Raw genomic sequence first — 27705 nt, 5'->3', positions numbered from 1 at the left:
GCAAGCCCCACCCATGTCAATGGGAGCTGCACCCATGGGACTGAGAGCAGGAGAGTGTCTTTAGGGTAAAACATCGAGGCCTGACCCTCCTATGATCAATGTTACCGGTTTTATGCTGGTGTAACTCCACTGGGGCTAGCCCTGATTTGCCCAGATCGGAGCACAAAGTCACGCGCTCTTCACTGGGCCCTCAGAATCTGTTCACAAACAGAGCCTTGCACAAACAGAGCCTGGCATGCACTGCGGCCAACCCCTCACTGCAGTGGCCTGCAAAGCTCCATGACCCGTTTGCTGCACACCTCAGGGCAGTCAGTCAGGCTGGAGAAGAGAAGTAGGAAATGAGTGTGCAGAAGGGGAGCTGGGACGCAGTCTCCTTCGTGGGCACTGGCCTTCCTTCCCGGCTCCAGCCATGGCAGCTGCCAGGCGCGGACGGTGACACTAACCCTCCTCACGAGGGGGCAAAGTCCAGGCCCCAGAGCACGTGCTCATGAGGGACCTAGGGGAAGACTCTTCCGTCCCAAGGGGCCGCTGGACAAAGGCAGCTACTGCAGGGAACGGGGGAGCTACCGATGCTGCCACCCACCTCTCCACGGGCCTTGTGCAACTGTGGTGAGCAAAGCCTCACTTGCCATTGCCTCACTGCTCCCTTCTGTGGTCCAGTGCAGTGAGCCACTGGGCTCATCCTTCGCGGACAGGTCACTGCTTAGCGCTCCCCACAAGGGGGAAACACAGCATTTCTGCTGTGTCTTAGGCCTGAGGTAGCTATGCCAGCATTTGGCCAAGTGAATCAGGCCAGAGGAGCGAGCCGACTGGAAAGCTTTAATTTAAATGCATATAGCTCTGCTTTCCAAACATGAGTAGCTACAAGAAAGACAAGGCAGTCTGTAACAATTCCATCCAGCCTTTAGAAGTTTGCCTAAATGTGCTCGTGACCTTTCCTGCTTTTTTGCTACAAGGTCACAACAAGTCAATGAGAGATGAGCTCAAGCCACATCTAGATCCAGATTGAGAGGGCCCCAGTGTTTGGATCTAGGTCTTTGATTCATGCCTGCATCCGGAGCCAAGTGGATCTAGACTGTTCTCAGTGGTAGCGGATGACGGAATAAGGAGTAATGGTCTCAAGTTGCAGTGGGGGAGGTTTAGGTTGGATATTAGGAAAAACTTTTTCTCTAGGAGGGTGGTGAAACACTGGAATGCGTTACCTAGGGAGGTGGTAGAATCTCCTTCCTTAGAGGTTTTTAAGGTCAGGCTTGACAAAGCCCTGGCTGGGATGATTTAGTTGGGGATTGGTCCTGCTTTGAGCAGGGAGTTGGACTAGATGACCTCCTGAGGTCCCTTCCAACCCTGATATTCTATGATTCTATGATTCTCTTCTGAATGGCCCTGCGGGGAGAGGCTGGGGCTGGTGCATGTGGAGGCTAAGGGATGAGGAGAAGATTGAATGGATTAAAGTTAGCATAATCAAATCTCCTTCGTGGCATAAACTGAGTGCCAAAGGGGTCAGGAAGGAATTCCACACACACAGCAACATTGCCCAGGTACATTATGTGTTGTTTTTCACTTTCCTTTGAAGCCACTATTGGAGTTGGGATGCCAGACTTGCTGGACCTGAATTATGGCTAGCCACCTAGGGAAGAGAAATACATTCCTATCGGCTCATCACCTGCAACAGTCAAGTGAGCAGAAGACACGGAGTCATTCCAGGAATAGATATAGCAAACACCAACTATTGGCAATCACTTACCTTTGATCCTGTCCCTTGTCATCTGGAGAGAGATTTTCCAAAGTTGTTCCCTTGCTCTGGGAAAAACAACTGGTGAAGGAATTTCCTGAATCAGAGCTGTTATCGCTGTTGGCCAATTTGGGCTTCCCAGGTGAGAAGGCACGGCCAAAGCCATTGTGGGCTAGGCTTCTTTTCTCCTGGCTGTCCTTTGGCCTGGCTGAGCTTTTCTGAGTGGAGGGAGGGGAGGAAGTATCGTTTCCTGAGTCAGATTCATGGGCCCCTCCATTCCGACTGGCTAGGTTGCCAAGCGGGCTGTCTGTTTTGGTAAAGAGGTCAGCAGATGACCCCGACTGAGAGATCTGAAAGCAAAAAAGCCATTTGGCGTTGTTTGAACTTTAAAATTTTTTGTTGTTGTTTTATATTGTCTGACTTTTTTTTTTAAATAAACCAAGAAATTTTACCGTCATGATGCACTGTAACAAAAGGAAAGAAAGAAACAAAGAAAGAAGCTAAAAAACAAAAGTACATATCCCTGAAAAAAAACCACAGAAAGAAGAAACTTCTTTTCCCCCTAACATGATAACTGGAAGATTTAGACATCATGCAAAGAGTATTAGCATGCGATCCATGTTGAACAAAAGGTTTTTTTTAAAAAAAGGGAAACAAAAGAATAAATAAATACAAAAAAAAAATCAAACAGAAAAAAGAAACAAACAAACAAAAAAACCTAACAACCCTTATTTAACCTAAAAGGTGGGGTAGGGGAAAGAAACAGGAATACATACTCATTGGAAATAAATCAAAAATGGAACAAAATTCTAAATGATCGACTTTTTGTTTTAGTTTCCTTAATAAGGAGACTCAAATGTCACAAAAAAGGTCTTTATGTACAAAGGAAAAATTGGCAAACAAACAAGTTTAGCACTTTGAAACTCAAAAAAGAAAAAAAGTGGGGGGTAGGGTGGGAATAAAAAGAAAAAAACCCAGAAAAATTAAAATCCCTCTGGAAATAAAAGGAATACAGATATTTCTTTGTGTGCTTTTTTGCCCCCTGTAGAAGGTATAGCTAATGCTCTCTAGTGACCTCTAATAAAGTCCCTAGTGTCTTGCGGATAGCATCCACTTACCAATCAAGAATTCCTCCTTTAGTAGGTAAGGTGTAAGAAAAAGGGAAGAGCGGGCAACATAAGTCCATCATTAGAGTCTCAAATTACAAGAAAAAACATAAACCCTCTCTTCAAATCCTCACCGTCAATTGTTTGATTCTTTTCTATTTAAATTTCAAGACTTTTTTGTTTTGTTTTTAATCATGTTGTTTAGTAAATTCCTCTAGGTTGATTATTTGGGATGACAAGTCACTGATTTAAATAAATCCCCATTGATTTCATGCTGGCCCACAGATACACTGAAGTTCAAAAAAACAAAATAAAATTGAGAAAAATCTAAAAAAAGGAAGGAAGGAAGGAAGGAAGGAAGGAAGGGAAAATATTTTCCCTGTGGTGTGTTAGAGAAAGGCTGGGGGAAAACAAAGACTTTGATCCTGCAATCTGATCTGTATGGGTAAAGCCCTAAGGCCACAGGCAGCCTCACTGATTTCAATGGACCTGCATGCTGGCAGACCTCCGCACCTGTGCAGAATCCCAATGACATCAATGGAGTCTTTGTAGGGTCCAGGGTCCACATGCATGGGTCCGATTGCAGGGTCAGGGCCAAAATTCTATGGCTGTCAGATGGAACCCTGAAAATCTCTTTAAGGACTTGATCTATGTCCCACTGAATTCTAGGGTTGCCAACCCTCCAGGATTGACCTGTCGTCTCCAGGAATTAAAGATTAATCTTTAATTAAAGATTATGTCAAGTGATGAAACCTCCAGGAATACACCCAAACAAAACTGGCAACCCTACTAAATTCAGTGGAACTCTTGCCATTGGTGTCAGTGGGAGCTGGGCCATGTTCCCAATCAGCAGTCAGATTGGTGGCGGGTGTGGTCCAAGGACAGTATAATAAATGTGCTGTTGTTTATAAGAGGATCTCAGATGATCTTTGGTGGGATCTAATTTAATAAATAACATGGGGCCTAGTTCTGCAATGCAGACTCAGATGAGTAGCCCTTACTCATGGCAGTAACCCACTGAATGCAAGTGGGCTGCATGATCAGGGCCCTTAGTGTGTTTAGCCTAAACATCTTCAATGTATATTGGCTTATTACAAATGATGCTGGGAACTACAGCTCCAGGGCCATATCCTCAACTGGTGTCAATCAGTGTTGCTCCAGAGCTGTGCTGATTCACACCACCCCCACCCGAGGATCTGGCCCTCAGTTTTTACAACATGCACCTCTATTTGGCTGATACATAAAATACTGTCCCTCGTTGCTTTGTGCAGAGGGGAGCGATACAAGCTTAATGCTGAATAAAACTAATGTGAGCAGGGCAGAAAATGCTCCTGTGCAAGGTGGCTTTCAAAGACCTGGGTGTCACTCATGACCTCTGACCATTCCCCTCACAAAGCGCATTAAATGCTCTAAGGCTATGTGCTTTTAACCGTGGCTGCAGGTCCGGTGGAACAGAGGCACGTTGCCTCGGTACGGCTCTCCACTGGGGTCAGAACAAACATGGATCCACCAGAGGTCACAGTTCACATCGAGCTTCCCATAACACTTTCTGCAGCCAGTCAGACGGGGCCGTCTCAGGAGGCCTACCTGCTCACATCATCTAGTTCCCGTCACAGTGGGTTGTTCTCTTAGTCTAATCCAAGAGTTGCTAAATAGGGTGGTAGGATCTGATTCGGCGGCAGGGGCAAATCAGCTTTGCAACAATAGTAAGCTAAAATCACTGACCAATAAAGCAAAAGTGGAGTTACTGCAAAGGAAAAGCTGTCGAAACACAGCACAGGCTGATGATCCAAGCTTTGCCATGATCACTTTGCTCTCCGATAGTGCCTCGACGTGGAGGATCTCCAAGCAGGTTACAAATATTACGGAACGAAAGCTCCCATCACATTTCTAAGGGAGGTATCACCAACCCCGTTGAACAGGATGGGCTAATGAGACACAGAGAGGGGAAATGACTTGCACAAGGTTAGTGGGGGACAGAAGCCAAATCTCTCAAGTCACTGTCCAATGCTTCAGCTACTGCACCACGCTCTCCATACTTGGGGTTCCGTGCTTTGGGGCAATGGTGGTCCAAACACAAAGGAGTCAATGTGATGCCTTTTATCGGACCCACATATACCTTTTGAGTAGAGCTGTTTGGAACATAGAAAGCATTTTGCACAGAACAGAAATTTCCCAGCAAAGAAATGCTCCCATCTTCCACCAGAGGAGTTCCCCAGAATTAGTGATGAACGCAGATGCTGTATAGGAGATTTCACCACTGACTCCAGTGGGAGCAGTCAAGCCCATCATGGGTTGGAAAAGGAACCCATTGGCCCCCAAATATTGTGTGTGAAAATAACCTAGCTGTTGGTCCCCAAATGATATCACATGATCATTATTTACTGTTCATATTAACGCAGGTTGGGATTTTCAACAGAGTCATGTCCAGTTCCATTGAATTGGCATCAACCCTTAGGCTCATTGGAAAGCAAACAGGGCCTGAAAACCCTGCGAGAACTGGGGTTTCACTATGTTAGTTGCTGGCAAAAAACACAGTGATTTTCCTTCTCGCCCATTTCCTACCTCAAGAGATGGGGAAGCTAGTTGAGATCATTCATTATGGGGATCTGGAATATAGACTGGAATATGCTGCCAGATTTGTTTTAAGAGTGATTAGTATTTGGATCTGAACCCAGGTTTAGATTTGTCTGGCTTTTGACACCCCAGCCCCTATATTTATTTTTAATTTAGAGCAAAGGTTCATAAAAATAAAATTCAAGCTATTCTACGAATACACAGGTAAAGAATCTTTGGATAAATTGCAAAGTGTCAGAAAATCTTGGGTTTGGACTCGTCCAGCATCGATGCTGAAGGATTCTGGCTGATTCTGCAGGTACAAACGTCTGTCCTTCCCCTCACCCCATCGATGTCCTAAAAATTAAAGATCCTTCTTCTCTCTGCCAGGAAACCCATTAAATGTTTCTTTGCTCCCAGCATTTCCAAAGTAGCTCCCTTAGGGTGCCTGTAAGAACTGGGACATTTGCTTTTGTTTCAGCTTTGCTAAGGTTTGGCTTGGGAGTGGTCATTGTTCTCCGTATACTGCAAGGTCATTTAATAATTTGAGAGTCAATACATTCCCCCTTAGGCCTCAGTTCAGCACAGCACTTCAGAATTCAATCAAGCCCCACTGAAGTCAACTGGACTTAAATATATGCTGAACTTTAAGCACGTGCTAAAAAGTTTCGTTAAATCTTCTTTTCTTCCCCTTGCAAATTCCATTTCTTGTGCCAACATTTTAAAAATTAAGTTAACTCTTGAAATTTTATGTCCACATTGAGAAGAGATATGGGATCCTGATTCTCCCCCCTTTGACCTTTCCTATCTCCCTGCCCAATTCCTCCTCCTTGCCCTATTCAAATGTCCAATAACATTTCCAGAGGCGATGACACAATCATTGCACCCCTGACACCCAGCCCTAACGAGCCAAATCCCATGGTCCTTGCTCAGTTTTGATTCCATGGGACGTTTTGCCTGAGTAAAGACCTCAGGTTTTGGCTAGCGATGCTGTTGACCCTTCATGAGTGCCTGGGACTTGCGTGCTATACCCAGCTCAGTCATCCATTGCGTTAACCTAGTCCCTGTACCAGCAATACTGAGCTAAGAGGAAACATGAGGAAACACATGCCCAGCGCTGCATATTTCACATCCGAAGGCCAGAGGGCCTGGCCTGGTGTAATAGCAGGTAGTCAGGGAGTGGAGAACAGCTGTCTATTCCCCCCTCCCCCAACATTAGTGACAACCAGGATGGAACTAATTGGAAGGACTTCCACTGTTTCTGAGACAGCTGGCACAAAATTCAACCCTGAGCCAAAGGACCAGCATCTGCATCACTTCAGCCCTCAAAATAGGACTTACGAGGGGTGTACTTGGTGAACAGTCCTTTTGCTGCCCTCCGCTCTGGGGTGAAATTCACCACTGATCACCCCTAGTCTCCCTCCTTTTGCTGCTTGTGAAGAAGCATCAGCCATATGAACTATACACCGAACACCATATTTGAAACACTGTACAGAGTTCAAGTGAATTCTAATGGTCTTTTTATTTTGGGGGGGGGGGGCATGTTTTAAAGTGCCTAGTCTTTTATGGCCTTAATTTGCTCTGTGTGAACATTAGGATCTCCCCCTACCCCCCTTCCTGCCTTCCCAACTTCTAATAAGTAATTAAATAACCTCAGGAGACTTCGCTTCCCTTAGCTTTGGCTGTGGGAATCTAGGGTTGCCCTTGAGGGAACCAGCATACTTATTTATTGTTTTTCTGTTTCAAATCATTATTTAATCAAAATGAAGGGCGGGAAATAAAGAGGCCCTCACTTACACTTCAGAATTTAATTTCTACTGAAATCCTACATCAAGAGACCACATGGCCTACTAGATTACAACAATACAATCACTAAGAGTATTCCAATTAAACCGAACAAGTCCATTTACTGTGCTACAAATAGCCCCGTGGAGAGAGATGGCTATACATTTTCTCAGCCATATGGGGAATGAGATCTTGCCATGAGTAGCTCTGCATGGCACGGCTTATAGTTGGAGGATTTCTTTCCTGGGTCTATGTCTTTTGTAAAACTCATTTCAAAGTAGCATTAATTTCTTTTTTTAGGAAGTGCCTAATCTTCTTCTTCTTGGCATGCTAATAATGAAAGGAATAAAGCAAGTGTGACAATGACCCCATCGAGTCTTGCTATTCATTATGGCAGCAGGTTATACAGTCGGCACAGACTGCTGATGAGCTTCTGGAATTGGAAGTGCCGCCTGCTGACAGGGGTCACTTGGGAGAAAGGGGCCATGTGCTCAGCAAGCTTTTAGGGAGATACTGTATTACTGATTTCTGGGCCAGACCCTTAGCTGGGGTAAACTGGCATGAGTCCCTTGGCTTTAATGGAGTGCTGCTGATTTACCCCAGCTGTGGATCTGGCCCTCTCAGTTTAAGCCCCGTTAAAGTGAATGGCTCTGTATAAAAATACCGATGCATGGAAATAAGATACAACCGCAAAAGGCCCAACCCTCTATTCCCGACTCAAGCAAAACTCAATGAAAGCATCTGCTGTGATTTTGAGGAGAGCTTTGCCTGCACAGAGAGCATAGGATTGGGTCCTTGGTACAATAAAGGCTAGGCTGAGTCTATTAAAATGATGCCAGACACCTATCATATGCAAGAAGAGAGGGATATCACAGTGAGGCGCGTTTATCGCTGCACTTGCTGTTTGCTGCTGGATGTCTGTCTGCACTCCCATATGGCCTATATCAGACTGGAGTGGGAGTTTCCAGCTGAGTCCAAAGTGAACATTTGTTGGCCTTGCGAAATCTCATCAGCCTACATGGTTGGAAACAAATGCTCTGGAGAGGCTCTGAATGGAAACAGCCGGGGGTGTTGCAGACCGGGTTTGAGGTGCATTGGCAGAGCAGTAGCGCACACCCACCCTCTGCTGGACTCCAGCTAGTGCTCTCCGCTTGGTCTCAAATATGCCCAGGTCAGTCAGACTGTTCCATCCTGACTTCAGCCCCAAGCAGTGCTGGGATTTTGGCACCGTGCAGGTCTCAGGCTGGGACCAAAAAATAGAAACCAGAATCTGCATATTTAGATATGCAAATAACCCAAGCATTTTTTTTTTTTAACTTTTTACCCTTGAACTTTAAGGAGAATGGTTATCGCGTTACATGCTGCTGGGGTGTTAAAAGAAACTCCTTCCCTACTTAAAACCAAAAATTCAGGGCTGGAAAACATGGAACAACTTGCAGTCAAAACCAACCCCCCTTGCAAGGCTTCTGAAACCCTCCCAGCTCATACAGAGACACTCTTTGCCTTGGCTGGCACTTCCCCTCCTTCATCTTCATGTTAGCACAGAAATAATTAGTGCTGCTTGAAATAACTGTACCCCAAACCTCCCTATGGGCTCGCAAAAAATTTGGCTCAAGACTATGTTTGTTCTAGCTGCTGATAAAAGGCGTGTCAGTGGAAGTCAGGGGGCTGGAGAGTGGTATCTGTGTCCTGTCTGCTGCAGTCATCTTCATCAGACACAACAAAGGCAATTAGATTCATATCCTACAGGTATTTATATTGTTCAGTTCAGCTAAGACTTCCTAAAAGCACAGCAGCCTGAAATATCTCTGTATCAGTGTGGAGTAAAACAGCGGCAGCAGGTTAGGGGGCTTGTTATTCCTCTGTTTAAAAATAGATACTGCACATTACCCTCAGTTTCTCAGTGCACCGAGGGGTAGCCATGTAATCCGGCTCTGAGTAGGTTTCCATTGTGGCTGCTTGTTATTAATTGTTCAGCAGAGAGAAAATAGAGGAAGAGGCTAGGAAATTTATTACAGAAAAGCAAAGAAGCATGAAATTATTGGTTGTCTTCCTGTATGTGTGCTCATCCACGTGTATATAAGAGAGAGACAGAGAGATGCAATGGATAGCATGATGTGTTTTTTTCTAATGATTTACAGATAGAGCTGGTTACAAAATGGTTTTCTTCTTTGTGGAAAATACCAATGAAAAAGAAAAAAAATAATTCATGTCACTCCTCCCCCCGAAATAAAATGTCAACTTTTTTCTTTTGGGGGAGGAGGGGGGAGACGGACAGAAAAAGAAGGGAGGAACCTCAAAAAAAAACTTCTGGCCAAAACCAAAACACTTAGATTCACAAATGCTGCTGCAGTGGCTCATGGGAGTTGCCGTTTGGGCTCTCATGCTTGCATTCTCAACTATGGGCCCGGCTTCCTAGTCAGATGACATCTCCCATCATGCATCACAATCTCCCCTCTGGCTGCGCTGCCATGATGCATTATGGGAGATATAGTCTGACTTGGGAATCCAACCCACAGAGGACAATGGGTGGTATGAAGCAATGAAACTACAACCCCCATGAAGGACCATGGCAGCATTGCTGTATCAAAATGTTTTGGTTTTTCAGCTTAGGTTTTCAGATGTCCAGTTTTTCAACAAATAGTCAAAATTATCTGCAAAAAGCAGATATATTTTATGCAAAATTTAATGTAGTTAAAAACCCAAATTTCCAAAAAAACCCCCAAAACCCAAAAACTCTTTTTGATGGAAAAATATTCAACCTGCTATAGACCTGACCACTTTAATCCACAAAAGGCAGAGTGAAACCACAAAATAGGTGTATCTGGTCATTCCTAATGCATGAGATTAATGTTTATTCATCTTTACATTCTCAGTTATTCTTTACACGATCTTTAAGGCCCTTATTCATGAAAAGTGTCCCTGTTCAGGACAATACTGAAGCATGTACTTAACTTCAAGCAGGTGCTGTAAGTGCTTTCCTGAATCATGGCCCAAGTGTGTATATTTTTCTTTGGGATGAGGGAGAACACTGACAGATTGCATACTAAATATACTGATACATTTTTGTTATCAGAATATTTGCTCGTTAGTAGGCTAAAATAGAAAGAATATAGATGTCCCGATGACTTATATTCCTCACCCATAACCTGCAGCTATATCTAGAAACACACTGAGGCTGATATTTATCTGCCTTGTGTGGTCACTTACACCTATGCAAAGGGAGTGCAGAGTGCATGTACCATGCTCTATCTTAGATCGTCTTTAGAGGTTTCAAAATTGTTGTAGTTATTATCCTTTGTGGCAGTTGGTCTCATGAGGGAGCCTGGCTTTGGAGACAGAGAACTAGAAAAAATAGTACCAATTAAGGTCATTTTTAAACTCTCTAAAAGATTTCTTGAAGAGTTTGTCTGTAAAATAAGTGGCTTATACAGAAAACATGATGGTACGATGCAATGTAACAGTTTGACTGGCCATCCTTTGGGATGAGCTATTAACGCTTTCAGTTTCACCACTCACCAGTGATGCAGCCATGCGAAATTTCACGCCAATAAAAACTTCACAGCTCACCATTCCGTGACATATCTCTCTCTCTGCATATGTGTGTGTATCACACACACACACAGGTGTGTGCACATGTATATGCAGCTGTTTATAAAATAACACACACACAGATTCTCCTCTCACCGATGTTGGTTTTACATCGGTGTAGCTATTGAGTCCAGTCATGTTAGTCCTGATTTACATCTGCTGTATAAGTGAGAGAATTGGGCCTATAATATATACAAGTATGGTGGCTCGGAGGGCTTAGTGCTGTGTTCAGACCCATCCCTTATACTGTACATGCGCAGGCCTGATTCCTCCCTGGGTTGCACCTTGTGTAGCAGTTTATCTCTGTGCAAAGTGAGTTCATACCGATATCTGGCAGCCCTTTACACCTGTTTCACACAGTGCTGCACAAGATGCAGTGTGGTGGAGAATCAGGTCCTTATTTAATTCTCTCTTTCTCTCTCTCTCGACGAAGACAGGATCTAGGACACGGATTACATTCTCTCTCTATCTATCCCAAAAGATACCCCAAGACATTGGGCCTGACTCTACCCTCCACACACAGCCCCCATTCCTATCAAGAGGAGCTGCCTACAAGCTCAGAATTTGGCTCTTCGGTTGGTCAGCAAAGAGGAGCGATGATCTGAAAAGAATCCCGAAAGTCAACAAACATCCCCTGCCAAGAATCCCCAATTCATTCAATGTAAATGTTTCTTTCATATACGTTTGACTCTCTTGATCCCCCCCGAAGGACTAAGCCACTGGGCACAAAGACCCACGAATATAAGTTCACATCCAGCTGAGCAATGACTGCATAACAAACACTTCCCCGTAAAATACCATCACTGGAGGCTGCTTTTTTGTTAAATGTCCCTTATTCATTATTCATAGACTAAAGGCTTATCCTGCCCCACCCCCAGTGTGTAAGCGCTGAGGGAAAGGAATGACTTTTAATATGTCGGAGAACAGCACCATCAATAAATAATATAGTTTTAAACCAACTTTGTCTAACATAACTGTAATTGAGTTATAAAAATTTCATACTGGATTTTTCCCCCCAAGTTTCTGTGGCTAGTCTGCTCAAGGAAGCAGAATGCAGAATACTTACTACTTCCTTAGCCGAGAGGAAGCTGTAGATCTGAAGGGTTTGGCTGGGGGAATGGCTGGCCTGACCCTCTGCAGAGATGCTTCGCTTCTCAGTGCTCTTTGAACAGTGATGGGAGCGTCTTCGTCTTGCTTTATGGCCTTCCTCCCGAGACCTGCCTCTGTGCCTGAAGAAAGAGAAACAAAATCAAACCATGATGAATTCTGATTAGTATTATTGATTGTATTGCAGCAGTGTCCACAATGTCCCATCTTCCATGTAAGGAAGCCATTTGTCTGGTTATAAATGGGACAGTCCTCTTTTAGTGTGCTTTAGTGCCCTGTCTGATACTGGGACAAACCCGGGCATAGTTTTGTCTGGTATTGGACGGAGGACACCTCTTTAAGAGTGTGCCACTCTGCACCCGCTGGCATGACCTCAAACGCATCGTTCATGCAAGGTCACGGCAGGGGAGCAGGGTTGTGTGCACTACAAGATGGCACTCCCCCACCTGTGTGGCATGTCTTTGAATGCGCCGTGTGTGCGAGATGATGCCGGCGGGTGTGGAAGCAGGGCAGCATGCTCTTAAAAAGGTTTCTCCCACCATTCCCAGAAGCACTGGGATGCCCAGTATTCTGGGAACGTGAGAGTGGCCACCCTATCTGTTGGCTCCACATGTCGGGTGAAAGTCACTCCTGTGCAGGGAGCCAGCACCAGGCTTACAGGAGGCTGTGTGGCCTAGTGGATACAGCACGGGAGCAGGACTCAGGAGACCAGGATTCCATTCCCCACTCAGCCACTGGCCTGCTGGGTGACCTTGGGCAAGTCAGTTCCCCACCCTCAGTTTCCACATCTGTAAAATGAGGATAACAATGCTTACCTCCTTCATAAAGTGCTTTGAGATCTGCTGACTGAGGTGCTGTGTGAGAGCTAGGGGTCATTATGGGTCCACTACACATAGGTGAATTTCACCCCTTTGATTGCTGCCTTGAGGCAGGTGATACTATGGCTGGCTGCTGGAATTTGAGAGAAAAGGTGGATACTGACTCCTATTCCTATTTGAGTTTCTTAATGTTTTGAAACTGGCCGACTTGTGATGAGTTTGGACCCTGATCCAAAACCTCTGAACTTTGGAGGGGTTCAGAACCCAAACCTGGACTCAGATCCGAGTTTTACTTGGTAACAGCCTGGACGCAAACCCTGTTTCCGAACCTCCTTGCACTGTAGTGTTGGAGATGAAATCTGGATCTGACTTTTGTGGCTTGTCTCCATCTCTATTTGGAGGGGGCTTAAAACCCCGGAGGTGACATGCCTCTGAGAGAATGCAGCCCTGTCCACCTGCTCTAACGTGTTCCATGATCGTCTTGTCCTCACACTGCATTCCCACCTCCAGCGATCAACAACTCTTCACCAACTGCTGCCACCAAATTCCTGAAAGTATCTTCTTTGTTTTTAAAGTTGAGTATTTGTGTAAATGGCAGAGTGACCCAAGCCAGGTCTAGCGTGATCCCGTCACGCAGATCTTCCATTGCCCAGCAACCCTGGCATATACCACCACCCTCTCTGCCCGGCCCAAAACAAAGATGGCTACTCGTGTCAAAGTAGGCAGCTGTATAGTGACAATGGTAAATAGATCCACCAGGTATGAGAATCACCCATGTGCCAAGGCCTATTTTAAGGGCTTAAAAGTGGGAGTTCAGTGGTGCATAGGCCTTGGGCTGGTCATGTGCTTTCAGGTCACTGTCACCCTGGGAAACTAGGATGATGTTAAGCTGCCTCCCTGGCAGGATCATCGGCAGCAGGGATTGAACCTGGCACCTCTAGATCTAAAAGCATGAGCCTCTACTGCTTGAGCTAAAAAGACCCCAGCCCAACCCAGCATAACATAGTAGCAGGCTCAGCCACCTCTCTGCGTGACCGAGCCACCACTGGAGGGAGACAGAGCATCTCAGTGCATGGCGGTGTTTACACTGAGCCCACTAAGCTCATTTCAGCTGTGCCCCTGAAGCTAGGCAAAAGGAAAATCAGCTCAGCAAAGGGCACCATTACCTGCTTTGGCAGCTAGAGGAGAGGGAATCGGAGCTCTCCGAGCGAGAGTGGTACTGGCGATGGCGGTGGCGATGGGATTTTCGTGGCCGGCTACGAGAGCTTTTGAGAGTGGAAAGAAAGCTGTTCATTAATCGAGCAGACAAAGGCGGCCCGAGATCCAGCGGATGGAAGCTGAAGCTGGCAACAGACAAAATGGAAATGAGGTGTAAATTTTTCTAAGCCGTGAGGGCTATTAGCCATTGCTTGGAGTTTACAGATCAATGCCTCGTGCCTTTCCAAGAGATAGGCCGTAGCTCACCACACGTCGCCGAGCTCGGTGCAGAACCATGGGGTGGAGTTCATACGGCCTGTGCTATGCAGGAGGTCAGACTAGAGGACAGTAACGATCCCTTCTCGCCTTAAGCTCTATGAATCTATGCATCTGCCAGGCTGGAAGAGCACATCTGATCAGCCAACATCCTTTGGGCAACTGTTAACACAAACTATTCTGCAGGCTGGGATCTCCTTATTTCTGGGCCTCCTTGTCAGCTAGTCCCATCAGCCAGGTCACTCCACATGCACCTCTCAAGGTTAGGCCCACGTCCCTTTCCACAGGGAGGGTTTATTGATAAACGGAAGATGCAAGAGAGGCTCAAAACAACACAAAATACACGGTGACGGACATCTTCCCTGCTTCCTTCAGCTGGGACGCGGAGGGACATCTTTGCCCCCCAGATAGCTCTTTCCTGGCTACTACAGAGACCTCTCGCAATAGGCTTTCCCTGAGTCTAGGTCAATCCCGTGTGCTGCCCCTACTTAAGAGTCAGCAAGCCTTAGATCTGTCTTCTTGCAGATCATGTACTAGCTCCTAGTCATGTGCTCTGTGACCACCCAGTTTTAAAGGGACAGGCGCAGAGGGATGCACCCATATGCCCCAGGATCCAGAGGCCTGTTCCACTCCCTCTTTGCTCCATTACAGCGGTTACTGTTAGGATAAAGATATTCAGGCCTGTCTGCAAAGGCCTGTACTTTAAGAATTTAGGTATATTCTTATCACTTGGGTAGTTCTAGAGGTATAAAAGAAAGAATCAAAATCACTGTCTGCTGGTGTAAGGGCCTTCTCTTACTGTGACAGTCTGAGGCCCTGTTCTTAGGCTAAGGCCTTTGGCTAAGCAGCAGAGGCAGCCATAAACTGGGAAGCAAACAGTCACATCCTCACATTCCAAACTAGTCACACTGAAATAAGGTGCTATTGGGCTGTTAGGAATACAATCCTGTCCTGATAGTGCCTATCACCTCCAGAGAAAGGGAAGTGCCTAGAAAATGTAATAGGAAACTTAGTTTGATAGCATCCTGTCTGGCAAGAACTCACTTATCGATACTGGGATGTGAAATCCTCACTTCTGTATTGTTTTGTCATTATAGTTCCCACTTTGCTATTGTTTGTCTGTATAATCTCTGTCTGGTTCTGTGATTGTTCCTGTCTGCTGTATAATTAATTTTGCTGGGTGTAAACTAATTAAGGTGGTGGGATATAATTGGTTACATAATCATGTTACAATATGTTAGGATTGGTCAGTTAAATTTCAGGAAAATGATTGGTTAAGGTATAGCTAAGCCGAACTCAAGTTTTACTATATAGTCTGCAGTCAATCAGGAAGTGAGGGGGTGGGTGTGTGGGTGGGGGAGATGGGAACAGGGAATGGGGGTGGAGAAATTGGAATCATGTTTTGCTAAAGAGCGGAGATGGGAACAGGGAATGGGGGTAAGGAAATTGGAATCATGTTTTGCTAACGGGGGCGATGGAAACAGGGAATGGGGGTGGAGAAATTGCAATCATGTTTTGCTAAAGAGGGGAGATGGGAACAGGGAATGGGGTAAGGAAATTGCAATCATGTTTTGCTAAAGGGGGAAATGGGAACAGGGAATGGGGGTGGGGAAATTGGAATCATATTTTGCTAAAGAGGAGAAATGGGAACAGGGAATGGGGGTAAGGAAATTGCAATCATGTTTTGCTAAAGGGGGAAATGGGAACAGGGAATGGGGGTAAGGAAACTGGAATAATGTTTTGCTGAGGGCAGGAATGGGAACAGGGACACAGGTGTAAGGCTCTGTGGTGTCAGAGCTGGGAAGGAGGACACTAAGGAAGGAAACTGGAATCATGCTTGCTGGAAGTTCACCCCAATAAACATTGAATTGTTTGCAGCTTTGGACTTCGGGTATTGTTGCTCTCTGTTCATGCGAGAAGGACCAGGGAAGTAAGTGGGTGAAGGAATAAGCCCCTAACAGTTACAATTGATTGTAACATTCTTGTTGACTGCCACTAGGGTTGCACTCTGCAGTGGGCATGACAGGGGGCTTTTGGTGGCAGCTATCAGCTTCAGTGTTTGTTCCTTTCGGTGGCTGGTCAGAGCCCATATTTTTGGTGACATTTTAGGTATCTGTGAAGCCTGGATTTTTAGCCAGGAGAGGGCAGGTGCCAGCTAATGGAGATAGTGATTGTTAGCCAGGAGGGGATCGTTAGCATGGGGGCTGAGGCATGATCTAATTTTGGGGCTTTGTTATTTGACAATGTGTGATGTTTTATTTAGAAATTCTGGATTTCTGCCCACATGTCGCACGACTGGGGTGCAATAAATCAACCTCTAATAAAACCAACAGACCATCTGCTTCAGAATTGCATCTCCCCTTATACAAAAGAATATCCCACTCAGAGCAGATTGAACACTGCAAAAGCTGCTGGTGAACATTTACTTAAACTCTCGTTGGCTGTTTGGTTTCATTGTTCTTGTACCTTATTATTATTTGCTCTGTGCTGATTTTAGCCAGTTTGACAAGTTTGGTTTTTTTGCTCACAGAAATGTTCGGGGAATGTGTTGCCAACTCATGTGATCTTATCACAACTCTCATGATATTTGGTGTTTTTCTTAAAGCCCCAGCTCCTGGAGGCATGAAATTTGGTGAGAAACTCAGCAGTCATTTAGAAACCTTTCTAACCTTGATCACTGCAGAGAAAAGCTTTGAAATGTAGCCCAACTTCAACCTAAAAAGACCTCAAAAGGCAAAGAAGAAGAACCCCACCTTGATTATTATTATTTTAAAAAAATCTCACCATTTCAAGCCAATCATGATTTGGGGGGTTTGGTTCATGACTTTTGAAGGCTTGGAGTGGGCAACAGTGAACATATGCTGCTTGTACAAAGATCTGTGTCTGTGCCTTCATGTGAAAACAAGAATACTCGCTATTCAACATTTACTATCCTTGTTAATCTTGCGTTTAAAGCTTTTGCCATCCCATCGGGGTGCAGAAATGGTACCATCTGCCTTAGGTGACCAGTCACGCACCGCAAATAATGAAGCTCCGACGCGAACATTTCCTCCTCTGTCCCAGTGAACGAGTAGCCGGCTGTGTTCTTGCCAGGAAAGGCCCACTGCAGATTGGCTCAAACCAGAGAGACTCTAGCAGTCTGGATCAAAACCCCGCTCAAGAGATCAGAGTCTGCCCTGGGGACAGCTACTGCTTGAAACCACAGTTTCCTTCACCTGATTTATTTCGGTTCCTCTTCTTTACTTCGCGGCAGGTTCTGCCACACTTACAGTCAGTGGTGCCTTATTCCATGAGTGGGGCTATTTGTGCTGAGTATTCGAAAAGGCAGGAATGTTAAAGGAGTTAAAGGAATGGGGGGAGCACGACACCCCCTCAGGCTGTGTGCATAGAGGGTGTTTCTCATTTTGGCTGGAGTGGTGTGAGCTCTCCTGAGTCAGGGGATTGCAACCTTGCCCTAAGGGAATGAAAGCAACAGGGAGCAACATCCTGACTGTGTCACAGATTAAACATTGCAGGAAGGCATGTGATCATTCTCCTGACGCTGGGCTGTTGTGGCATGAAGTGGCATGTCTCAGAGTCAGGGGTCATTTTTGGTCTGTGCTCTACAGTGCTGGTCACATTTCCTCTCAGCCTCCCGTCCTGAGTGCACCCCTCCTGCAAGACTGCGCTGAACCCTTTGCAGGAGTTCGGATGCCCTTTACAGACTGAGGTAGTATCCCAGCTGCGTTAGCATACCATAACCAACTGTCCCTCTGCTCCCCGAAACATCTCTTGCTTTTCACCACATCTGGGGTCATAGGTTCAAAGAAGGGTCCCATGCTATGGGTGCAAATTATATACGCGCATATTGCATGGGTAACGGTGCCTGTTGTTCCCACATTTGTGCATGCAGATTGCATACACCGTATGTGCAAATGGACACTTGTACACCCAAGCCACCCTTTGCATGCCCAATTGCATGAAGTCCTTGTGTCCATAATTACCCTGCATACATGTGAATGCATATATTTTGCAGGATTGAGGCATGTGTGGAGTGTACATCCTCAAAGCACATTGCTACAGCACAAAGAAAATGTGATCATTGGGCTTTCCATGTGCCAAGCCTCCTTCTGACACTATTGGCCATCTCTCAGAGGTGCTGTACCTTCAATTTTCCACAAGCATCCAGCAAGGCCAAGTATGAGCTGTGCATTTTGCACCTGCCCCGGAGCAGCTCCCTGCCCTTTGAAACGGCAGCCCTCATGCTTTGATCTTTACGCTCCAAGTAGAGTTGGTCAGAGAAAAGGGACAAACATTTTACAAACTTTTTTGGATATTTTCCCCATCCCCAACATGAAGTTTTTCTAGTTTCAAAATTTGAATGTTCAAGTTTGGAAAACACTGACCAGCTCTAATTCAAATCCTCCTTGGGAAGGATAAAACATCCCTTGTTTGATCTGGAAAACAAGCATGTGATTTCAAAATGCAAGAAGAGGTTTACTGTGGTGGGTACCCATCTGTGGCTAACCCCAACGGGGTTTTCTGGCACCAAACCCTCCCCCACATCCATGACTCTTAAAGGGACAGTTCAGCAAAAACACATTCGATAGTTCAGTACATTTCTACTTACTGTTTTTTGTGTTTTCTTTCTTCCTTTCTTTTACTTTTTGGGCTTGAGGAGCTAAATAAGAAATAGCTAATTAACTGGAAGATTTCAGTTCTAATCAGCCAAAACAATCAAACTAACAGGACATTCAATCTCAGCAATCACTGGCATGTTTTGCTCACCATTGATGCAAATGGACACAATGCCATTCACACCAATGGACTTGGGCTTACTTAACCCAGTAGAGCGAATCTGTTCCATTGTGTTTCAGTAAAAACACATGTTGTATTCTGAGCTCCAAACAAAGGGATCAGTCATCCCACCTGCCTTATAGAGAAAGTGGATGAAAACTATATATTGAATAAAGAAGAGGAGGACTTGTGGCACCTTAGAGACTAACAAATTTATTTGAGCATAAGCTTTCGTGAGCTACAGCTCACTTCATTGGATGCATTCAGTGGAATATACATGTATTGATAGAGTTACACCTGTGTAAATCTGGAATAAAGCAGCAGTGTCTTGGATCCATAGAGACAAAGACTTCAATGAGTAGGATACAATGAGCTTCCTGCACAAGGTCCTTCAGACGATGAATTCTCATCACAGTGTAGATTTGCTGGTAAAATCACACCATGAGAGAAATGCGGGCCAAGCCACTATAGATTTGCTTCTAGAAAGAGGTTTCACACTTTCCTGAGCTCAACTTTCTGAACCTGCACCTCTCCCCACTAAAAAAAAACCCTAGAAGCTGTCTTGGGAACACACGTTTTTAATTAAAATCCACATTCTGGAACCTTTAATTAGAGTCGGGCTCAAGCCCCAGCCAGCACAGTAGGAAACGGACATCAGATGCTAGCTTGCTCAGTTGTAAGATGAGCCCCTAAGTCTGTAAATTGAGGAAGGAGTTTCCATTCAGCCTTTAAGCTTGTTGAGCAATCAGAGTAAGAACTTTAAACTAGCAGCGAAGTTGGAGGGAGGGTGGCTTCTGCTCACTGACAACTGGACGAGAAGCTGGATATGAGTCAACAGTGTGCCCTTGTAGCCAAGAAGGCCAATGGCATTTTGGGATGTATAAGTAGGGGCATTGCCAGCAGATCGAGGGACGTGATCGTTCCCCTCTATTCGACATTGGTGAGGCCTCATCTGGAGTACTTTGTCCAGTTTTGGGCCCTACACTACAAGAAGGATGTGGAAAAATTGGAGAGAGTCCAGTGGAGGGCAACAAAAATGATTAGGGGACTGGAACACATGACTTACGAGGAGAGGCTGAGGGAACTGGGATTGTTTAGTCTACAGAAGAGAAGAATGAGGGGAGATTTGATAGCTGCTTTCAACCACCTGAAAGGGGGTTCCAAAGAGGATGGATCTAGACTATTCTCAGTGGTAGCGGATGACAGGACAAGGAGTAATGGTCTCAAGTTGCAGTGGGGGAGATTTAGGTTGGATATTAGGAAAAACTTTTTCACTAGGAGGGTGGTGAAACACTGGAATGCGTTACTTAGGGAGGTGGTGGAATCTCCTTCCTTAGAAGTTTTTAAGGTCAGGCTTGACAAAGCCCTGGCTGGGATGATTTAATTGGGGATCGGTCCTGCTTTGAGCAGGGGGTTGGACTAGATGACCTCCTGAGGTCCCTTCCAACCCTGATATTCTATGATTCTATGGACCCTCACAGCTAACAAGGTTGCAAATGATGTCTGGTTTGACAGTGCTGTGGTCCCCAAGGGACAAATTAAAACCCAGGAGCTATAGGAATGCCTCAAAGCCGGGATCCATAAAGGGAAAGCTGTCAGGCCCTTTGCTGTAACAGCACAGTGGGACAGCACTGCAGAAAATCTTCCAAATGCCCTTGCACATAGGAAGGCAAAAATAACACTCAGTGAATGTATGACTCCTATACTGTTCCCTCTAAGTCTATGCACTCTCCCTTTAAATATTTACGTGTCCAAGGAAGGGTTAACCTTAACCTAGATATAAATATGAACTCCAGAAGCTGGATTTAGTCCATGGCCTATGCTTGTATATCATAGAATCATAGAACTGGAAGGGACCTCGAGAGGTCATCTAACCCAGTCCCCTGCACTCATGGCAGGACTAAGTATTATCTAGACCAGTTGTTCTCAAATGAGGGGCGCCGCTTGTTCAGGGAAAGCCCCTGGCGGGCCAGGCTGGTTTGTTTACCTTCTGCGTCTGCAGGTTTGGCTGATCGTGGCTCCCACGGGCCACGGTTCGCTGTTCCAGGCCAATAGGGGCTGCAGAAAGTGGCACGGGCCGAGGGTCATGCTCGCCACTCTTCCCGCAGCTCCCATTGGCCCACTGGGCTTTCCCTGAACAAGCGGCACCCCTAATTTGAGAACCACTAACAGGTGTTTCTCCAACCTGCTCTTAAATATCCCCAATGATGGAGATTCCACCACCTTCCTAGGCAATTTATTCCTGTGCTTAACCACCCTGACAGTTAGGAAGTTTTTCCCAACGTCCAACCTAAACTGTCCTTACCGCAATTTAAACCCATTGCTTCTTGTCCTATCCTCAGAGGTTAAGAAGAACAATTTTTCTCCCTCCTCCTTGTAACGACCTTTTATGTACTTGAAAACTGTTATCATGTCCCCGCTCAGTCTTCTCTTCTCCAGACTAAACAAACCCAATTTTTTCAATCTTCCCTCATAGGTCATGTTTTCTAGACCTTTAATAATTTTTGTTGCTCTTCTCTGGGCTTTCTCCAATTTGCCCACATCTTTTCTGAAATGTGGTGCCCAGAACTGGACACAATACTCTAGTTGAGGCCTAATCACCACGGAGTAGAGCGGAAGAATTACTTCTCAGGTCTTGCTTACAACACTCCTGCTAATACATCCCAGAATGATGTTCGCTTTTTTTGCAACAGTGTTACACTGTTGACTCATATTTAGCTTGTGATCCCCTATGACTCCGAGATCCCTTTCCACAGTACTCCCTCCTAGGCAGTCATTTCCCATTTTGTATGTGTGCAACTGATTGTTCCTTTCTAAGTAGAGTTCTTTGCATTTGTCCGTATTGAATTTCATCCTGTTTACTTCAGACCATTTCTCCAGTTTGTCCAGATCATTTTGAATTTTAATCCTATCCTCCAAAGCTGGCAGAAAGTTCACCAGGGGTAGCATTCACCTGTGTATAGAGGGACCAGCATGAGACCCAAGCACCACTCGGGTCAAGCAGCACATACAGCTGAATTCCACCCCAATGAAAGAGGCTCAATGTAGCTTTAACCTCAGATGTTCTGGAGGTGGAGGGGGAGCCTAGGGGGTTTCATAAGCTCTGCTAGGTGAAACTTGCACCTTCCTGCACCAGCACTAGCAAACCTGGACTTCCCTAGAGTCTGATGGTGTTTCCCATCACCCCATGTGGGCAGAATTAACCCATACTGCTTAGGTGGGTGGCAAAGCTTTCAGAGCCCTTACCTGTGTCTTCTCTTCTTTGAAGATAACCTGCAAGAAGCAGATATATCAACTGAATGTAGATGTCACTGTGGAATCAACACACACACTGCTGCATTTGTTCAGAGACAGACACATTTCAGACCATCTCCCTCATATAGACAGTGGAAAGATATTAAAATGGCTAAGAGAAGAGTCCTCCCAACAAGGACCTTTCAATAGCCCTCAGCTACCATTTAGCCACCTAAGGATATGTCTACATTGCGAGCCGGTGATGTATGTCCCATCTTGGGGAGACACACCTACACTAGCATGCTAAAAATAGTCTAGCCATGGAGGCATGAGTGGTGGGAGGAGCTAGCTGTTGCCCCGTGTATGTACCAATCTGAGATGCTAGGCATGTACTCACGTGGCTAGTCCCTCCCGCTTCTTGTGTTGCTGCAGCTATGCTCTATTTTTAGAGCACTAGCTCCATCAGAGCTAGTGTGGGTCTATCTCCCCAGGCTGGGAATCGCACTCCCAGCACGAAGTGTAGACGTGCCAGCCTTCCCAAGACAGCTTAGCCTGCCAGGAGCTGAGCTCTTGGAAATGCCGCAGTGGGAACTACTGCATGCTGAGTGCTTTGACATTCTGGCCCCCATTTGTGGGTGCCGAGCACTTGACAATCTGGCCCTGAGTGTAAGAGCTCTGTTAAACTGGGTCTATTTATTCCTCTGATTGGTTGCATTTTCCCTGCTGGTGCTAATCTAGCCCTGCAGCTAATTCAGCCTTGGAGGGGAGAGATGAGCCTGCCCAATGGGTAGCTGTAATCCGTCTGTATCGAGCAGTCAGGAGGGCCCCCTGGCCTATGTGTTTTCTCTTTATTTTGGGCCAAATCCTTGTCCCTGGGTTAAACGTGGGGTGGGGGACCTAGCGCTGCCTCTCTGAAACCTGACCATGGTGGTTCTCTGATGATGATGGTGGTGGAGGGCAGGATTCGGACGGATGACCATTCGGATGGTCAGGACTTGTGTTCTAGGTGAGCTGATTCTCTACACACGCCTGTTAGGAGGGTTAGTGATGATAATGTAGGATTCAGGCCTGTATATTCACCAGAGATAGAAGTTTGGGTCTTGTTTGCCTGTTTGAGTTTTGATATGGTTATATTCTTACTAACGTGTGAACAAAGACACTGTGTGTTGCTTCTGCCCAGCCAGATGGGTTTGTTAGTATAATGGGAACAGATAAGAACTGCTAAAGTGTTACTGGACATGGTGGGAAGATCATATACAAGCACACACTTGAAGACTGCCTCAATTCCTATCTCAAGGCAAGGTCAAGCAACCAGTCAGGAGGGGCAATGTGGGATGAACGGGAAGGTATACGAAGCATTAAAAGGCCAAAGCAATGCCTGTCCCTGACCCTAGCACAACCTTACCCCTCCCATGGGATAAAAAAGAGGTGGGATGAAGCCTCCAGACTCATGACCCCCCAAAATGGAACATGACCATAAATTGTAAGAGGTGGGACCAAGGGGGTGTATTGTAGGTATAATTATGCCTGTTAAGGAGTGGGGGAACGGGACACTGGGAAGCAAGGCTCAGCGGTGTCAGAGCTATGGATATGCTTGCTTGAAACTAACCCCAATAAACATTGCCTGCACTTCGGACTTCTGGCCTTCTGCTTTCTGCCTGCGTGACAAGAACCAGGGAAGGGGATGAAGGGAAAGCCCCCTAACAATCCCCAACACCCCACTTAATACTACAGATATTTGGGCCCAGTTCTGATCTTAGGGACACTGGTGTAGATCTGGAGCCTCTCCATCAATGTGAGTGGGCCTGATTCCCCACTGCTTTGCACCCGGGGCCATCATTTACACCTGTGCAAAGTGGGTGTTAAAGGCTGCTCTTCTGAACTGGGGATGAATTGCCCCTGCTCTGCATGGTATACCTGGCTACACCAGGTACAGAGCAGCAGAGATCAATGGGGCCCATCATTGCTGGGGCAGGGTACAATCTAGGGAGGAATATGGCATGCTCTGTAGTGAAGTGCATTGGAGGAGTTTTTTCTTTTTGCTATATTCTATTTTGCTATATTTACTTCTCTCTCCCTGAGTATCAGGCTCACTTTTTAGTCCTTTGGTTTTGTCCCTTTTGTAAGACTGTCCTGGCTTGTTGGTTCAGTCAATTATAAATACATGAATTTTCCGAGGAAGATGGCACCCATTGTTCTCAGCAAATATTGGGTTAGTGGTTGGAAGAAGAAACTGGAATGTTTGATATTTAAAAATTTAATCATGTTCTTTACATTAGAGACAGCGGCGTATTAACGCCTAGGCTGACAAGGCCTAGGCCTAGGGCAGCAAATTTGCAGGGGCGGCAAATTTATAATAGCAGCCAGAGACTGCTTCCCCCGGTGCCGGTTCACGCTCCCCGGCCCCGCCCCCACTCTAGTCCTTCCCTGCCCCCTCCCTGCCCCTATTGGTCCCCTTCCCCAAATCCCCGCCCCGGCCCTGCCTCCTCTCCTGAGCGCGCTGCGTTACCCCCTCTTCCCGCCTCCTTCGCGAAGCTGTTTCGTGCACAAGCACTGGCAGGGAGTGGGGAGAAGCAGGACCCGGCGGTGCGCTCAGGGGAGGAGGCGAAGGCGGAGAGGAGGTAAGCTGGGGTGGGGGTGGGGGGGGCCAAGAATTATTTCAGGGCCTAGGGGCGGCAAAATCTTTAATCCGCCACTGATTAGAGATGGGCCCGAGCTAGCCAGTTTGGAGCTAGGTCCAGCTCAGCGCAGGCCTCCTGCTTTGAAGGCATTCAGATCTGCTTCTGGCCTGCTGGAGAGAGAGATGCCTGCTGGGACGTTCAGAAGTAGATGTGCACCTGAGCTGTTCTAAATGTTTGGGCTGGACGAGGGGGGGCTGAGTTTGGCACATGGAGTTTCTGTTTGAGCCCATCTCTGGTTCCAATATTTGGGTTCTTTTGAGGCTGATTGAGCTAGGAATAAAGCAGGATGGAAATGGGATGACAGACGACTAGCGCCGTGGGAAACTCAATGGTTTGGCCTCAGAGGGTTTCCTATAAATCTTGCCTTTGAGTTTAGGCCTTGCCTTCCATCCTTTCCTAGAGCCCCCACCCCCAGGACATCAGAATGCTGCCGCATGAGCATTTGCACCTCCTTGCGTTGTGTAGGGTGACACTTGGGCAGGTTTCAATGGTCTGGCATTGAGACCGCACGCGAGCAGTCGGGCTGAGGGACCGCACGCGAGCAGTCGGGCTGAGCTGGCACGTGCAGGCTGCATTACAGCTGCTTGGTCCCAGAATTCTGCCAAATTTAAGCTTCCATTTAAAAAGGGGGAACAAACCAAACAAGCCAATGGCTATGAAAGAAACCTGGCCCAGCGCTGTCTGCGGACAGGCAGACACAATCGTTTGGTGAGTGATGCGGACAGCCCACGTGTCAACGCCAAAGACCCCGGAGAAAAAAGTTGAATTCTGCCGAGCCCAGCAAGGTCTGCAAGGGAAGAGAGGGAGGGAGAGCTGGCAGCTCCCTGCCCTTTGCACAACCCTTTGGAAGAGCACAGGTGTTGCTCCCTGCTAGGGCCAATGTGGGTACTAACTTCCTGAGAGTGGGTGGGGTGATAAGGGTGTCAGAGATCCCATTGCAGCGGGAGCTCCCTTTCTCGGTCAGCCAGGATCCCTTCCAGGGACTCCCACGCACCTCTTATGTCCCACTTTAGCCCAGGGTTAAGTGGGAGTTAAGGCGTGCATAGGCGTTGCACTGGCCATCCCCCCAGGGGCCAACATTGCCCAGGCAGTGGGGCTGAGCAGCATGGATACGCTTTACCTCTAAGCCTCCTTCTAACGAAAACCACCCAGCTGCACTCAACCGCCTTGCGTTCAGTGCCTGGGGAGGAGTGTGCGCTGAGCTCGGGGCGGAGAGTTTTAGGGGGAATACCTGTTTCTTTTTCGTTTCTTTGAGCTTTTCTTCTTCTTCTTCTTCTTCTTCACAGGCGAGGGGCTATACGATGGAGACCTGGGGAACAGCGACAACATGTTACTTACTGGGCATGTGGTGCCCCGAGCCAGAGGAGTCTGTCTGCTGGGGTGAGTGTCTGGGGACACAGGGGTTTACCACACTAGCCTTTCACTCGGGAGACCTGCATTCCGATCCTTGCTTAGAGGACAAGCGAAAATGCATTCCCTCCCTGGCAGGTGTTGTTCCCATCACGAAAGATCCCTGAATTTGCCACAGCTGCCAGGCAACATGCAGGGGAGGCCCAGAGGGCTGCAGGTTTGGGCTGAGCTTTGTGAGAATCAGAGAACATTGCCCAACCTGCTGCAGCAGGGTCCCTTTTAGTCCCGGGTGCCCACACCCCACCATGGCCCGACAGAAATGTTAGTGCTCAAACTCCAGCACTGTGTGGTGGGGGTATGAGCAGCTTCATGCTGACTGGGAGCTCTGTGCTGAGAACAGCCTAAAGAACTCAGTGCTGTCCCCGCAGTTACTGCATTGACCCCCCCGCAACCTTCTCCCCTGAACTCAGGGGATCCCGCTCTGCTACAGCCCTGGCTGTAGCACATACACAATCCCCCTTCCCTGGCCATTGCCCTAGTTCCCTCCTCAAATGCACACGCCAGTTCTTGGTCTCTTTCCCCTCAATGCGAGTCTGATCCCTAGGGCTGCCACAGCCGGCATGACAGTTTGCAGAGGAGGGGGTCACACACTGACTGCTGAGCCCTGAAATGTGGTGGTGGGGAGTCAGACCCCTTGTCTGGAGGGCAGGGATGCTGGGGATGGGGGGAGGGAGGTGAAAGTGTATTAATAGATCTGGGGGAAGCTTGTATAGCATCTGACTGAACCAGGCTGGGATCCAAGCACTGACTTTTCCTGGGTCCCAATATTTACAGAATCATAGAAATGTAGGACTGGAAGGCACCTTGAGAGGTCCTCTAGTCCAAGCCCCTGCACTGAGATTGGACTAGACCATCCCTGACAGGTGTTTGTCCAAACTGGTCTTTAAAACCTCCAATGATGGGGATTCCACAACCTCCCTTGGAAGCCTATTTCAGAGGTTAGCTACCCCTGTAGTTAAAAGTTTTACCTGATTTCTCATCTAAATCTCCCTTGTTGCAGATTAAACCAATTACTTCTTGTCCTACCTTCAGCAGACATGGAAAACAATTCATCACCGTCCTCTTTATAATAGCCCTTAATATATTTGCAGACTTATCAGGTACCACCTCAATCTTCTTCTCCAGGCTAAACATGCTCAGTTTTTTAAACCTTTCCTCATTGGTCAGGTTTTCTAAACCTTTTCTCACTTTTGTTGCTCTCCTCTGGACACTGTCCAATTTGTCCCTAAAGCGTGGCGCCCAGAATTGGACACAGTACTCCAGCTGAGACCTCACCAAGGCTGAATAGAGTGAGACAATTACCTCCCATGTCTTATATACGACACTCCGGTTAATACGCCCCAGAATGATATTATTGATTAATGATATTTTTGCGATTGCACCCTGTTGTTGACTCATATTCAATTTGTGAACCATTATAACCTCCAGATCCTTTT

At 46.6% G+C, this 27705-nt stretch overlaps 1 protein-coding gene across 2 annotated transcripts in view; it reads right to left on the bottom strand.

Moving 5' to 3' along the window:
* Positions 1–27705, bottom strand: part of SRRM4 (serine/arginine repetitive matrix 4) — a 148528-nt gene that overhangs the window by 12710 nt on the left and 108113 nt on the right. For both annotated transcript variants that reach the window (XM_075120209.1, XM_075120210.1), the window contains exons 4-9: positions 26091–26168; positions 22191–22217; positions 18778–18828; positions 13862–13960; positions 11837–11999; positions 1745–2082 (exon numbers count right to left, since the gene is read on the bottom strand). In XM_075120209.1, coding sequence (XP_074976310.1) covers positions 1745–2082; positions 11837–11999; positions 13862–13960; positions 18778–18828; positions 22191–22217; positions 26091–26168 — 756 coding nt within the window. The remainder of the gene's footprint in view (positions 1–1744; positions 2083–11836; positions 12000–13861; positions 13961–18777; positions 18829–22190; positions 22218–26090; positions 26169–27705) is intronic.

The sequence above is a fragment of the Caretta caretta genome, chromosome 15 (assembly GCF_965140235.1).
Source record: "Caretta caretta isolate rCarCar2 chromosome 15, rCarCar1.hap1, whole genome shotgun sequence".
In the NCBI taxonomy this organism is placed as follows: domain Eukaryota; kingdom Metazoa; phylum Chordata; order Testudines; family Cheloniidae; genus Caretta; species Caretta caretta.
Note: the sequence above shows the minus strand (reverse complement) of the source record. Positions and strands in the feature narration are given on the sequence as shown.